Source organism: Lutjanus erythropterus, chromosome 13 (genome assembly GCF_056507025.1).
Source record: "Lutjanus erythropterus isolate fLutEry1 chromosome 13, fLutEry1.hap2, whole genome shotgun sequence".
NCBI classification, from domain to species: domain Eukaryota; kingdom Metazoa; phylum Chordata; class Actinopteri; order Lutjaniformes; family Lutjanidae; genus Lutjanus; species Lutjanus erythropterus.
The window spans coordinates 6,877,114-6,893,099 of record NC_139329.1 but is presented as its reverse complement, the minus strand read 5'-3'; the positions used below and the strand labels follow the sequence as shown (position 1 = coordinate 6,893,099).

General features: G+C 38.7%; 1 protein-coding gene across 2 annotated transcripts; it reads right to left on the bottom strand.

Moving 5' to 3' along the window:
- Window positions 1-236: 236 nt before the first annotated feature.
- Window positions 237-12,926, bottom strand: LOC146316100 (DEP domain-containing protein 7-like). Of its 2 annotated transcripts, none has more exons than XM_084734146.1 (12): window positions 12,782-12,926; window positions 10,938-11,123; window positions 10,643-10,784; window positions 10,447-10,545; window positions 7,827-8,011; window positions 6,135-6,336; window positions 5,797-5,948; window positions 5,376-5,567; window positions 3,493-3,635; window positions 2,464-2,589; window positions 1,745-1,841; window positions 237-696 (listed from the first exon to the last, which is right to left on the bottom strand). In XM_084734146.1, exons 1-12 carry the CDS (start codon window positions 12,846-12,848, stop codon window positions 485-487), a joined length of 1,803 nt encoding a protein of 600 aa, XP_084590272.1. In that variant the 5' UTR covers window positions 12,849-12,926; the 3' UTR covers window positions 237-484. The 2 variants fall into 2 exon arrangements, with proteins under 2 accessions (XP_084590272.1, XP_084590274.1); XM_084734148.1 differs by having other exon boundaries at window positions 1,745-1,820.
- Between the last annotated feature and the right edge of the window lie 3,060 nt (window positions 12,927-15,986).

Here is a 15,986-nt window from a genome sequence, read left to right as displayed (position 1 = left end):
ACCAGCCGTGTCTCTGCTGGTTGCATCTGGAAATTGTGGCGTCACTGCAGTAGCTGCTTCATCTGATCTGCACTCTGAGTGCACTCTTCAAGATTGATATTGCAATAGATATCTTATCAGGAACTTTTTATCGTCATGTTATCGTACCTTGAGTTTTTGGTGTCTTTACGTTGCTAATAATCATGGGAATAAAATATTTTGTTCTCAATTTATACTGTTGAGAAACAGAACCCAGAGTATGTCAACAGTTTATTTATTTTGTTCAATAACAGAGCAAATACACACATACAAGTTTCATCACATGCCAGAAGTATGTTTCACATATGTATCTTTATCATCTCCACTAACATTGTCAGTCATAAACATGTCAGTCCTTTAGCTGGTGTCAAACTGGCCAACTATTTCCAACAAAAGAAAAACAAAAGCTACTGGTGAGACCGATTGCAGAAGACATCAGAGACATGTAGGCTGCGTCTTCACAGATCTACAACACGCCAAGGGCAGATTCACCAAAGTACTCGTTGAATATCTCTGGGTGGGCTCGGTAAAACTGTCCAAGTCGGCGCTTCCTCTCCTTGGCAGAGATCTTGGCATCCAGGTGGATGTTGTTTAGCAGAGCCCGCAGCTCCTGGTTGGTGGTATTCTTTGAAGAGGCAGTGTAAGTCCTGCTGGAGACCTGCTGACAGAAGGTAGAGTCTGAAGGACAGAGGAGAAACAGAGGAAGCGCTCCATTAGTTTTTTTTTCCTAGCCATCCAACATGTATAGTTAACATTCATTTTGCTAAGATCTCCATGGTGGAGAGAAGGTCATACAGCTCTGGTCTTATGTTTTTAAAACAGGACATCGGGGGCAGAACAGTAACAGTGAATTCTGGAATTGGACACTTTTTCTTCAGCTAATGGTCGCTAGTAATTTGAGCTTAAAGATAAATTATCAGACAGAGCCTTACTTCAAACTTTGTCCAATATTTAAAAAGTATCTGACATAATTTTGATAACCTAGTTTGTTCAAATAATAAATTGATAAACAAACTGATAAATGTAAGGAGTTAATACTGTCTGTGTCTGTCTTAAAATATGATAAAGTGACAGTAAGTTTTCACTTGAAGCAACAGTAGTCTGCGTCTCACAGGAAAGGTTTTTAAGGATCCACGTGCTGTAGAAAAATATTCACCCGCTAAAGATTATGCCAAGAAAAACAGTGCATGTGGAATTAATTTGTGCTCCTCTGCTTCAGTGATCGCAGACTTTTGGAAACAAAACCAAAGTGCAGCGTAAAAAGTAGAAAATCATGACAGACACAAATCTGTTTTCTTAGACGCATGGTGGTATTGCAATGAAATGATAAAATATCTGTACCATTATCGGCCAATCAGTAATTTATATAATATATATTCCTAAATGTAATGAGGATGCACAAGACCACAGTTATCTGTTCAATCCCTGATAGTTGAGAGAAGCCAAAGCCTCAAGCACAGATGTGAAACTTAAATGCAGCTGTTTCAGGTAATAAAATGTATCATGTTGATGTAAATTACAGCTTATTGCAAAAATGTTTTTAATGGATGCTATATCTGTCTTTAAGTGAAATCTGCAGCTGCACAACAACAGCTATAACCGTGTGCGGGGGAAAGACCTCTGCCCATCTATTCTGACTTTTAAAGCTCTTGAATTTAAAGCAGAATAATGTTTTGATCCATGCATTATCAAGGTGTTTTGTGTTGGACACTGCTGTCGGATTTACCAGTCACATCGGGCTGCGTCCCCCGTACGAGGCTGGCCAGCTTGTCACTCACTCCTTTGTGCAGAGCCCCTGGTATCTGGAGCAAAGAGAATAAAGTCTGGTGGCAAATGATTTAATGGCAGAAAACAGCTTGTCTATGAAATTACACTTGAAAAATTGGCAGCCTTTTCAATTCAACATCCCACTTATCCCTTTCACAAAATGTCTGTGGTAGTATTTTCTAAACTATATTTTGCAACTCAATTTGAGCAATTTGTTTACGCAACTATGAGTTATAGCACCACGCTCAAACAACCTCAAACAAGGTCAGCCTCAAACTAATAAAGCAAACTCTGGGTTGAACTGGTCGGGGCCAGACTCGGATTGCAGTTTGAGGAAGAGTTCCACGTGTAAGGCTTTGATTAGACTCAGAAGTCAGTGTCTAAACACTTCACTCAATAGGACAATTTCCCAGCTTTCGTTGCTAAAACTGGGTGGAAGCAATTAAAGTCTTTCGGGCAGCCCTTAATTTAACAGTCAAACAAAGAGGTCAAAGGGTAAATGGGGCACTACATTGTAAATATGGAGAGATTTCAGACACAGCCTTGAGATTATTCATCTTAATGTAAGTGCAATACTAAATCTTCACCCTCATGTTTCAGGAAGCCATGGCTTATTTGGTGAGTTGAGGTAAAGTCCCAAGGAAAGGAGAGATATAATGTATTCTGAACTTCCCTTACCTTAAAAATTTCCTGTATGTTGCTGAGCATGAAGACCACCATGAGGTCCTCTTTCTCCTTTGACAGAACCTTGTTGTGGAGGATTGCTCTAGAGAAGGACCTCTTCACTGCCGGTCTGTTCTCCATCTACAGTTTCAACAGCACATCTTTAATTTCAAATTACAGAAACAACAGGTGGGACAGCTTTGAAAGCCTCTCTCTCTCTCTCTATTTTTTTTTTTTTTACCTGTATCTGTATTCTATGTTGACAAATTTTAAAAATGCATTATCTAATATAAGATTTAGTCACTGGTAGGGTTTAATCCCAGGAAACAGGATTCCCAGGAAATCGAATCAAGACCATTTCCCGTTTCCCAGGACACACAATGAACGGGAATTTTTATTTATTTATTTTTTTTTTAATCTTTTTTAAAACACAGAACATATTAAAATATATTCAGAAAAATGTAGGCTGACAGTTTACTGTCATAAAACATGCACCAGATATGTGTGTGTGTATGTGTGTGTGCACCAGTAAAACACAACACAGTCTATTAATTAACACAAGCACTATGATTAAAAATCATATGCATGCTCCAAGTCTGCTGGGATTGCGCCTTTATTATAGGTAGTACGGTAACACCTTTTGGCCCATCAAATTCATTCTGTTGCAGGCTGACCTCTTGTGATTGCACCAATACTGTAGTTAATACGGTTAGCTGACTGAATTCATCTGTTGCAGGTAGCTTGCGCTCACAGCCTCGACTCACACCAGCAGCAATTCTGTCAGTCGCAGTCAAGCAGCAGATATAAGGATTCAAGCTGGATGCAAAGCTTATATTAATTCTAACATTGACAGACATAAATTGTGTTCTTTTGTCTTAATAATGATCAAAATAATACAAAAAAAGTCAGGCTGGCAACACATGTATGTATAATTCTTCTTGTTGCATTTAGTGTTGCTTGAAATGACCAGGGCTTGGCTGAAGTTACACCTTAAAAAAAAGAAAAAAGCTTATTTCCTAGGATTCCCTAGTCAGCGTCTCTCACCTCCTTGTCCAGTTTTATCCCCTTTGGGTCAGCTGCCAGAGCCATGAATGTAAGCAGCCTGCGCAGCTCGTCTCTGCAGGCAGGCGGCAGCAGCTTCAGACACAGCTGCAGCGCCTCAAGAGCCGTGCTCAACTTAGCATTCACTAGGTAGGCAAGAGAGACACAAATCAGGCACAAAGCAGGTGAACAGTTTTAGGTTCCTGTGAATCAACATCGCAGAGAGCCTGTCATGGACATCACAAATGTTCACCCTGGTAAAGAAGGCGCAGAAATGGCTGTATTTCTTAAAGAAACTTGAGGCTAAAATCCTGTGCCACGTTCCTGTCAGCTACTACAGTGGAGCAATTAAAAGGATACTGACTGGGAACTTCACCAACTGTGTGGGATGTGCACAGCCCGGGACAGAAAAACTCTACAGCAGGTCATTAAAACAGCCCACAACATCACTGGTACTCATCTATTGAGCATCAGTGGTATCAGGGAGGTGAGGTGCCTGTGCAAAGCTTAAAAGATACTGAAAGACAATCAGTCAATCAAAGAGGGAACTACAACTAAATCTAATTTTAAAGCCTTGTTGTAAATGATAAATAAATCACCCTGTATGCTTGAAAAAATCTAAGTGATATTTATGTTTTGGGGATGCAGTGGATTTTTTGACTCGGGTTTCCTCTACAGCATCAGCTGTGTTGGAAACTAGCAGCACCATGTTCACCCACAGCCAGGCTCTTAAATTACTTTCAGTTATCATGGGTAACATATATTGTTGGCAGGCCTGACTGCAGTGAAGATGATTATACTTTAACATATATACAATTACTTAAACTTTTCTTGGTGTGATTGTTATATTATAGAGCTCTGTATTGTGGAAGTAAGAACTGTTACACAGTGGGCTGGTGAGTCTGATAAAGTAAAAGAGCAAGCGCCCACAGGTTTCTGAGGAGCTGTTTAGAAGCTCACATTGTGGTCATTTTGTCCATCGCCACCTTTGCAGTGTCCGACTCTGCAAACCCCCAGGTAATTCAAAATGGGTACAGAGATAGAGCTCAGGTGGCTGAATGAAGCTGCAGCTAGTCAACTGTGATGCTACCCACCTGTCGCTCAGGCCATGGCCTAAAATTACCCATAACTTTGAGCCTTAATATAATTTAAAGGAGCAATTTGTAACATTGAGTGTGCAAATGAGTACAGGAGTCCAAAGTTTCCAGAGGGGGCAGGCTGCAGGAGGTCTGCAGGAGTGCAGGATGGGTGCAACATCATAAACTGACAATAACAAGCCATGACGAGACATCAGCTTTATAACTGTGAATTGTCTGTCAATGTAGAGTTAAACCCTCACTCTGGACTTTGAGTTAAGTGGCTGCCTGCCAAACTCTATTAACATTTATTGAAGTAACAATGTTATATATCTCTCCTTTCAACCAATGTGTTATGTAAAAATTCACTACCGTATAGTTATCATGAGCAAGAAGTTAGCTATAGAGACCAAAACTGTTTTTTGTACCAGTCTGTAAACATGTTTATTCCTGCTGTTAAGTTGGGCATTTTGATATGGAGATCTATGAGGATCAGCTTGCTTTTGGAGCCAGCCTCAAGTGGCCATTGGAGGTTCATCGCTCACCCCCAGATGTTGCCACTTGTTCAGATTGCTGTTTGATACAAGTATAATGCTGTAAAATTTTTTATCTTATCCTGAGATCTGGGTAGGGGGAGTGTATTGCTCTCCTTTGATCACAATAAAACAAATTTAAATTTAAGTGATATTGAGCCGAGTTGGGCAACTTGGGTAGAGAAAAAAGGCAGTTCCTACTTGACTTCTACGAGGATGGTGTGAATCCAAACAAGTGACTAAATCAACTTTTCTTTGTGAAGTCTGTGACTCTTACCCAGCAGGTCAGTGATGGCTGTGTAGATGTCAGTCATGTTCTGGGGCAGCAGTGGAGGCCTGTCTGTGTGGCTGTAGTGTTTCATCAGGGTCCCGTACAGCAGCAGCTTGCACTGATCCAGATCACTCTGGGAGAGACGAGGCTGCTCGTCACTGTTGTTGACTGGGGTGGACACAGACCTGAGACGCTGCTCTGAAGCCACAGATACAGAAATCGACATGTAGATTGATATATTGTTAAGAGTTTCAGTTGCATGCTTCAACACAACCTGCCACACAATATTAAACCATAACAAAAGATTCTTCAGAGCGGACATGAGGAGAAAACTCAATGAGGTACTGATCCCAGCCTTTGTGAGATACCCTGATCCTTGCCTTGCTCTTGAGGACCACCCTATTCTCATACTGATCTAAACACTTGCCTCCATCTTGTGAAGTACTACCAGCTGCTGCTGGGTCACAGCTGTCCCGATCTGGCAGGAAACAGTGAGGCAGCTCCCTGCTCAGCTCCACCACTGGCTGATCAGGGAGGAAGTCCAGACAGTCCAGAGCTGCACACAGCCACTCATCCTCCCTGAGGGAACACAGACAAATAAACAAGGACAGTTATCATTAAAGACCATGTGATTACATATACTAAACATTTGGGAATTTTTCTAATTGATTAATTTTTCTAATTAATTTCTGGTTCTGTGATTTGGATATTGTGATTTTGCGCCAAACACTCAAAACAGCAGATTATTTTCAAAGTCAAGCATACTGAGAGTCCCTGAAGGCCTTGAGGATCTGTCTGTCCAGGTGGTTGCTGCTGTAGATCAGGTCCGGGTTACTGTGAGCCAGCAGGTTTGATGGAGGAGAAGAGGATGGGGACTGGCTGCACTGGAGCACCCCTTCCAGCAGGGGGAGCTCCACCAGGTTTAACAGCCTGAGCAGAGTCTGCTCCTGCCACACCTCGTCGACCACTGCAGAGAGCACAAAAAAAAAAAAAACAACCCACAACAAATCATATTTTACTGATGCATGGTTTGTTATTCCAGGGGGAACAAAGTAAGATTATTTTAAAAGATTAATTTTCTGTCCTCTCTCATTTTATCAGCTTAAAAATAATATCTGGTGGAGGATGAGAGGAACAAAATATGAAATGTGGCAGTAATTTGCTTTCAAACTCTTTTCAGGCGTTCCAACTTCACTTACTTTAGAATAACTCTGCCCCAAATCAAAGACAATAAAAATGAAAAATTTTATCCACAAATTCTAGAGATAATAAGATAAAACCCCCATCTGTCCAAGATACAGGAAGGCTGCGGAGGGAACATTCAGACATGTGTTTTGGCAATGTCATGTGCTGAAAAGTTTCTGGAATTCAGTTCATTCATTCATTCATTCATTCACTAAGTCAGCCCTAAAAATAGAATTTAATTTAAATCCTTGTTTGTATTTAATAATGATACACCAGATATGCCAAATATTAATTACCATACGTATTTGGCAAAGAAATATCAGTTATCATAATTCCTTCCATTAGAGAGGCTGAACTTAGAAAAAAAAAGATCAGTGACATATTATTCAAGAATTCTGCTCTCCAATATTTTCTTACTTTTCAAGAGGAGATCAATAATGGACTTTTTGGTGTTGTTTGTCCTTTCCTTTATTTCCTCTTTTTTATGTGGGTGTATGGAGGGAAGGGATGAGGGATATGCAAAAACTCAGTGTACTTTGTTATGATTGTATGATGACATATTAGTGCTGGTTTATGAAACACTCTTTGGAAAGAAAAAAATGTTTGAAAAAAAGACAAGTCAAAAGACAAAAGAGTTTAGTTTTTTTCCCTCTCTCTCTGTCTGTGGTGGACTAGTGTCCTACTCTAGGTGGGGTTTTTTTGCCTTTCACCCAGCGGATGCCAAGAAAGGCTCCAAGCACTATCGTTGCCTCAGCGGTCATTTTGTTTGTTATTGTGTCACTTTGGTGAATCCGAACTAACACAATAACACGAGCAAACTAAAAGATCGAGGCAGCAGTAGCTGAGCAACTCCTGTATCCTGTGAGGTAAAATGACCATTTCTGCCAAAAGAATCTGGTTGGTTTGGAGACAGCAATATTAAGATTAAACAACAGAGGTCAGAAAATCAGAAAAGGCTGCCTGATGTCAAGGTAAACCAGTGAAAACACAGCGTACAATCAAAATGATACTGATTTTTTGGGGTATGTCTTTTTTAGGTGCCTAAAACACACTACTGACTGCAGCACCACATCGATTACTGTAGCTGTTTCTTCAAACTGTAAGTAATATACTGATAATGGATAATTACCTCATACAACTCCACTTCATGAGAGTTTAACTATGCTTTTGAGGCATCAACATGTCTGTCTTCCCAACAACCTAAATTTGTGCTTTAACAAAGAAGAAGTGGCACAACAGGATGACATACACACAAGAACATAAGAGTCTCACATGACTGCGGTAAAACAGTGTCAGTCTGCGTTCTGCTGGGACTCAGACTGTCCACCAGGGGCTCCACTGACAGGCTGGCAGTGGCAGGAGGGTCCAGTTGGTTGGTTTTTACGGATGTTGGAGTAAATCTGACAGGGGTGGACATCTGAACATGTGGCCCAGTGGGACGTGTCTGCTCTTCCTGTCTGGAATGTAAACAGAGACAGCTGAGAGCTCATGGTGACGACATGTCAAGACTATATTTTGAGGATTCTAGTACAGGCCAGGCAATATGACGTGATAAAAATCTGACTTATTGTAGAGATTTTTCAATATTAAAATTTCTCTGCTTGTATCAGAGCATTATGGGCAAAGACGCAAATCAGTCAACAGGACTGCTTAATGGCCGCATTGGATTTAAAAGGTTTTTGCATCAATGTGATGTGAAGTACTTTAATTTGTCAGGTATTTAAGTCACTTAAAAATCAAAAGATACATAATTTTTATCTTTAAAGGGGAATCAACCAATTTTACACATCAAAGTTGTGTTTACAGTTCTTGGTAAGTTCTACTAAATATGTGAAAAATGTTGTAATATGCCTTTTGTGGCTCCAGAGTAAGCAGTGTGATAAATGTCCTGAAGTGATGTCCTTTGAGTGAGCTTCAAGTGTGGCTGAAGACTACAAGTTGGAAAATGAAAAACAACCTGGATGTGTGGAATTATCCATACAGGCAGTGTACCACCATCCTGATATAACATGTTGTGTACTGTAAAAGACTCATTCAGCTCTAGCTGAGACAAGTGATGCATAATAGATGTAAACTACTAACAGATGTCAAACTCAGCCATCATCGGTTTCCAACTGTGCTCAAGATTTTTAGATTTATTTTTAGATTAATTCTACAATGTTCTGAGAACATAAAACATACAGTATCAACACAATCTTTACTTGAAACAGTTCACTCCAAAATAAAAAAAACACATATTTTTCCTCTTACCTATAGTTCTACTTATTTGGAGATATCAGCCACAGAGATGTCTGCCTTCTCTCCAGTATAATGAGACTAAATGTCACTCAGCTTGTGGTGCTCAAAAAAAAAAAACAGATCTGAAAAATTAAACACCAGTGTCTCTTTCAAGAAAATACTTTATTGTGATCATGTAGAAACTACTTTCTTTCTAGAAGAAACAAAGTAGTTCCAGTAGATTCTACAGCAGAGAGAAAGTAGTTCCTACATGAAACTGCTCACAACAAGGTCTGTGGATTATCTTCAGTAATCAGGTCATGATTTCTGGAAAGAGACGTTGCTGTTGAATTTTTCAAACAGATTTTTTTGTGCTTTGAGCACCTCAGGTGCGAGTGCAATTTAGTCCAATTATACTGGAGAGAAGGCAGACATCTGTATGGCTGATATCTCCAAAACTCTGCAATGCTAACCAAAAAAATCTAGATGGATAAATAGCACTGCTGAAAAATATATATTTTTGATCTGGGAGGTGACCTTTCAATTAACAGACAAGCATTAGACTTCTATACAGTTTATTTCTCCCTAGCGTGCAGTCTTTTCTCACTATAAATACTGTACATTTAAAAACTGCTACAAGCATTTCTGGAGACAGAGAGCTGATATTACCGGGTTCTCAAATACTGATGTTACCATCCACCCAAATCATTGGCATTTGATGACCTGGGAATGCCAAGTTTCTTTCAACAGAATCACTAGCAGCTTTCGACAGGAGGAAATACCTCTGGCAAACTGACAAGATTCAATAATGTCATTTCCCCGATGCCCTGCTTAGTGAGAAATGTGTCATAAGAACCACAGTCATAAGATGGATGAGTCATAAGAATTATAGACCTATTTCCCAGCATTCACTCTGACATGAAATAACAGAGTAAACACAAGTGTTACCAATGACACTAATTAACTTCCTGTTACATTCAGGTCAAACTGAGTCAGGATGCTGCTATTGCACACGCTGGTTTTGAAGATATCAACCATAGAGATGTTTGCCTTCTCTTCAACATAATGGAACTAGATGGTGCTCAAAAAAAAGAAGCCCATCTGAAAAACTAGAACACCAGTGTCTCTCTCCAGAAATCATGACCCAGTTACACAAGATAATCCACAGACCTCGTCCTGAGCCGTTTCATTTGGGAACTACTTTCTTCTTCCCAAACACCTACTGTATAATCATGTCATTTTCATTTTGGGGTGGTGGTGTTCCTTTAAAATGTTCAGATTTTTTTTTATTCTTATGATAAAGGTGTTCAACACTATGGTCATTTTGGAGACTGTGGTTAGAGGTCGTGTTGTATTGGACAATATATGACTAATAAACTCATAGCTCAGTGTAGAGCTGCAACAATTACTCAAATAATTGCTTATTAAATTAATCGCCAACTATTTTGAGAGTCGATTAATCACTTTAAGTCGTTTTTTAAGGGGAAAATAAAAGTTTTGACCTCTTTTTACTCTGCTATGACAATAAAATTACAAGACATTTAAGGATGTCACTTTGAGTTTTGGGAAACACTGATTTACATTTTATCGACAAGGTAATCGACAATGAAAATAATCTTCAGTTGCAACCTGACCTCAGTGTATGAAGCATAATGCAATGATTTAGATTTAATACCTGTCTGAAGGAGCACTGCAGAAGAGTTTTTGGATCCCGTTCACAAGTGCACCTCTTTCCAACTCATCCACTGAAGGAGTACACACCCCTACAACAAACCTGTGTGTAAAAAAGAAAGAATAAGCTAACATTTAACATTTTTACAGCTGTGGATAGAAATTGTCAGAAAATAAAGGTTTGTTTGTGTGCATCTAACCTGTAAAGAGCACTCTTGCTGTCCTGAAACACATCCTGCTTCTTGTCTTTGCCAAACACTTTGGTTCCCACTGCCTCAAAAACTTTGCAGTCCAACAGAGCCTGGCACACACACACCACTTTGTCCCGTGTCACATTAACACCTTAAATTTTAGTCAGAAAGAACGGGGGAATGGCAGTTTGTTGGTTCATAGTGAAAACAGAGAATGATTAGAAGCTGGTTTGGGTCAAACAAATCCCCCAAATGAAAAATTCACCCATTTATATGATGTAAAACATGAGAACGCTGCACACACCCTCAAAGCCTTTGACGTGCTCGATATGTTCTGCCACCACATCGACAGCCTCTGAGCCAAGGAAACAGTCGCCATGAGACTTGAGGTGGACTCGCCGCCGCTTCACCGTCACAGAGGACCTGAGGTGGGAGATGAGGCCGCTCCACATGGAGGAGGACAGGGCGGGTTTACTGGTCAGCCCGTGTGCTAAAACAAAGGAACAAAACAAAGTGTGTCATATTTTAGACAAGAGCTGTGTGGTGTCAGAGTGCAGATAAACAGGAGGTGAAGTTAAGGAATGACAAAGCATGGAGCAAATATTAGCAGAGTGCCATTCAACTGAATCAGGGCCATTTATATGATGTAACTATGGCGGCACAACTTTTTTGAAATTGACATTTTCTGTCATACCTACGATATGATCAAAAATACAGAAAACAGAGAAAGAGAATTTACATTTGGTCTTTCCATGACCTTCAGGGGCCAGTACTTCAAAACTTTTAATCTATTTAACTCTATTCTTTTTAATCAATTCATCCAGATTTTGTAATCCTTTTTTTTTACTATTCCTGATGAAACTGATCTTGCAGGTTTTGTCCTGGTTTTTCAAAGGATTTCTAGATAGGATCAGTCTGACCCAGATATCACAAGATCAGGGTTACAGAATCGTGATTTGTCTTTGGAAAGGTCTCCCTCTGTTGGTCAGAGTAACATTTCATCATCACAGACATGTGAAAATGTTGGGAGGTGTATTATTATTATTAATTAGCCTAAATTTCTCTCTGGATACAAAACAAAAAATAGCTTGGAGGTTTGTTGGTGACCTAATTGAAACTACTGGTTTATTAGTTGATTGTTCAATCTATGATGAATCCACCTTCCCAGTGGGATCAGGATAATCCTGATTTTTTTTTAGCAGCAAAACAATCCTAATTTTCATCTTTCAAAATACCCAAATTTGAGATTTAATCCTATCACAATAATTCTAGATGAAAAGTTTTGAGACACTGGCCTCAGGAGACTCAAATGATGCCACTACTTGCTGATCATGTGACTTGTGGAGACGTCCCCAGTTTTAGATTGGATATTATGAATTTCTGATAAAAAAAAATATATATATATTTTAATGTCTAAATAGAATCACACAATGATACAAAACTAAAATAAGACTTCTGAAAGATTCTAATCATTATATTTTATGGTAAAGTTTTTAAGAGTGAGGTGACCTAATATCCTATTATGAAATGAAATATTCTAGGGAGGTTTTTATTTTTAGGTAAAAAAGTCATATTAGGATTGTTTTGACTGAAATCATGATTCTGATATGCGAAACAATTAGTGGGATCATTTTTGCATCACAGTTTACATTTTTGTTAAGGTTTGTACCAAACAAACATATTTTCTTTCACCTGGAGAACAACATTTTTAGACCAGGGCAACCACTTCATTATAAAGCTGTTTTCTCACACACTTTTCCTCTTTCAAAAAAATTGTGATTTGGTTCTGGTTCTGCGTTTTTGCACTTGGCCATATTGTAATTTCGATAATATTGCAATTAATTATGCAGCCCTAGTAGTTTTTAGCAATTTAGCAATTAAAAAAAATATATGCATCTTCAATTTTGATGCATGTTAATACATTTAAGGTCCTGGAAAGGGAAAGGTGGAATTGTCCTGGAAAAACATGACAGCTGAGGAAAGCTTGTCTACTAATTAAAGTCAGCAGCAAAGAATTGGGGTTCACTGTTAATCAGTGGAAATAAGCCACAACAACGTGATGGAATTTTAAGTGCGTGTAGAAGGAAATAATGAGAGTCATGAAGAGGCCTCCATGTGCAGGTGGTTGAAAATGTTTGATGAACTCACCTTGAGGACGCACACACAGTTTGTCTGCGAGGTTCAGCGCCGCGGCTCTTTCTTTTATTGAAGCCATGTTTACTAAACGATGGGAAAGCAGCTGAGTGAGTACTTCATTAGATAATAGTTGGAGGTTAAGACAACCAGGAGAAAGCAGCCACAAACCACGTCCAAACAGGGGCGCCTCTAGTATTCATGCAATTTAAAACTCAACCTCTAGATGGCACCAAACGCCCAGTTACACGGTACTCACCTCTGTACAAGAGTCAAACTTCTTGTTTTGTCCTGCTGTGTCCACTTGTACTCACAGTACACGCAGAAACAAATACTCAGAACACAGAATAGCTTATTACTAAAGTAAATACAATAAGTCTGAACAGCTTCTGCTGTCCCTTGATTTATTATATGCAATTTTATTTTTTAAAATAATAATTATATAATGGAATAATTAATAATGAAATTGTCAATATTAGATAATTAAATATTTTTAAAATTATAATGTATTTTTTATTTAAATGTATTAAAATAATTTACATGTATGTATGTAATGAAAGAATGTAAATGAAGTCTGACAGGTACCTTTCTTCTTTCAGGGCTGCTGGTGTCACTTTCTGGAAGGATGTGAGCACACATCTTGTCCAAGTTTCATCCAATTTCAGGGTCCCTTCTGACAACACCTAACGGTTAAATATAGTCTACTCGGTGGCAGTCTGTCAAAAAACAAAACAAAAAACAAAAGAGAAAGAAAAATTGAGCTTTTTCTGAATGTACGCTATCTTTTCATTTGCCTGGGCGCACGAGGGCGCTGTGGGGAGGTCATGTCTTGGAGGGAATCCTCGATTGCCGAAACTCTCGCGAGATGTGTGGGCGTTGTCGCTTCACTGTGCACCGTGTATACACTAATTATGCTGTATTATATCACAACCCTGTGTATACGTACATATAGATTTAGGTAAGAATAAAATCTGACTTGGGTTGGGACAAGATCATTGTCTGAGTTAAAATAATAAATCTCACGAGATTTTTGTCGGGTCTGGGGTTGTCTTCCAGACACGACCCTGTGGTGGCCTTCTGTACCTGTTGCTTGCTGGACTAACAAAGCAAAGGTAAGGTGTAACAGCTATATCAACGAACCACAGTTTTCCACATTAATTCGTCTAAAACAACAAACAGTTTCATCCCTAACACATTAACCTAGTTTTAAACAATATATCTTAACATTACTGGACAAACTAGCAGTCTTTTTTGCTTTATGTTAGCAAACTTTATGCTAGCTATTAGCTTTATGTTTTAAACTTAAGTTTTGGCTAATGTTTAAGTCCAGTGTTAATTCCAGTACGAGACTGTAGTGAAAATAACTTTTTTCCCCTCCATTTCAGTCATATTTTAGATGATTTAAGTAAAAATGAAAAGGGAATCACTATCCCAAATTAATTTGTAATTCAATGAATCATTTAACAGACCTTTTCCACAGCAGAAATACAATATGAAATATTTCACAACAGTTAGTTCCCACCATGTAATTTGATTTTGAGTTATTCCATGAGTGCTGATATATAGTACAACAGCACTGGGGTTTTTAACTACATGTATCACTCTGCTTTACAGGTGTTCTAATAACCATTACATTACATTACAGGTAAAGACCACAGACAGGACCAAAATGAGGTGTCTTGTACAGTAATGATTCAGGACTTTTTATAGTGGTCTCACTGTCACACACATTTTAATCTAACAGAGTAAGATACAAGAACAGCTGTTAAGGGGAGCATACCAGTGTTTATGTGTAGACATGTTTTGGCTATAAAATAATTTGCATGAATATAGATTCACTTAGCTTAAATAAATTACAAGATCATCCCCTGTTTTTACAATCAGGAATGGACTTATTACTAGTTTAGCCTTTTAAATCAGCTAAAATAACTGCTCCAGAGTCCATCTGGAGGCAGACCATACCCTAACTTAAGCTTTCTTGGTCTGTTTTGTTTGGTCTAGACCAGGGTGAGTCTCAAAAAATTAAACATGAACATTCAGTCTTTTAAGAAGTCTGAGCTAAATACATCTTGAGGCAGTTTTATGGATTCAGTGAGACAACTAATCTGGGGAGCTCTACTGCGGTAATATACACAAAGTAGCTAGCAGGCTAAGGTTTTATAAGGTAATCTTAACAGGATACAGATTGTTTGAAGTGAGGGTGTATGAGGTACTTCACTATAGTCAGTATATTACCAACAGTTAGATGCTGGCAAACACACAAGTGGAGAAGCAGAGAGGAGTGCCAAGACAGAAGCTTGTTACTCTGGGAGTCCTGTTATTTGGTGAGTCTGAACTAACCTTTTAAAACACCAAAGTCACACAATGACACAAAGAAAGTACCTGATCGAGGCAGCAGTAGTATCAGCAACTCCTGTGTATGAGGTCAAATTACAGATTTTGTCACTGAAGTCTCGGTGACTGAGAGAAAGCGATATTTGGTTTATATAACGGTGGTTTCTGATCAGAAAAGGCTGTGTGATGGCAAACTAAAGCAGTGAAAATATTCTAATAACATACACTTAAACTGATAGAAATTATTTACATTTTACAGTTGACTCTGTCCACAGTAGTACATTTCTTAGCTTCCATGCTGGTAGTCCTCTCTGCCTCTCCAAATGGGATTGTGTCGAATGGAATCTGCCTTAGGCAATACACTGTAGAGCTGCAACGATTAATCAAGTAGTTGATTATTAATTGATTATCAAAGTAATTGCCAACAATTTTGCTAATTGATTAATCGTTTGAGTACTTTTCTTAAAGAAAAAAAAATCCAAATTCTCTGGTTTCAGCTCCTCAAATGTGAATATTTAGTGCTTTCTTCAGTCCTCTGTGACAGTAAACTGAATATATTTGGGTTGTGGATAAAACAAGACGTTTGAGGATGTCACCTTCAGCTTTGGGAAACACTGATTGTCATTTTTCACCATTGTCTGACATTTTATATACCAAACAACTATTGATTAATTGTGAAAATGATTGACAGATTAATCGATGAAGAAAGAGTTGAACAGTTATGCCTTTAGTTGCAGTATGGTTAGGGGATGGAGCAGTGTTATTATTAATGATGGCTCTGTTGTATTCGGGCGTCCCAGTAAACCACAACAGTGTGACAGTGAGCCAACATGTACAATACCAGCACCCTGAAACTGAAACAGCTAAATGAAATTCAATCATCACT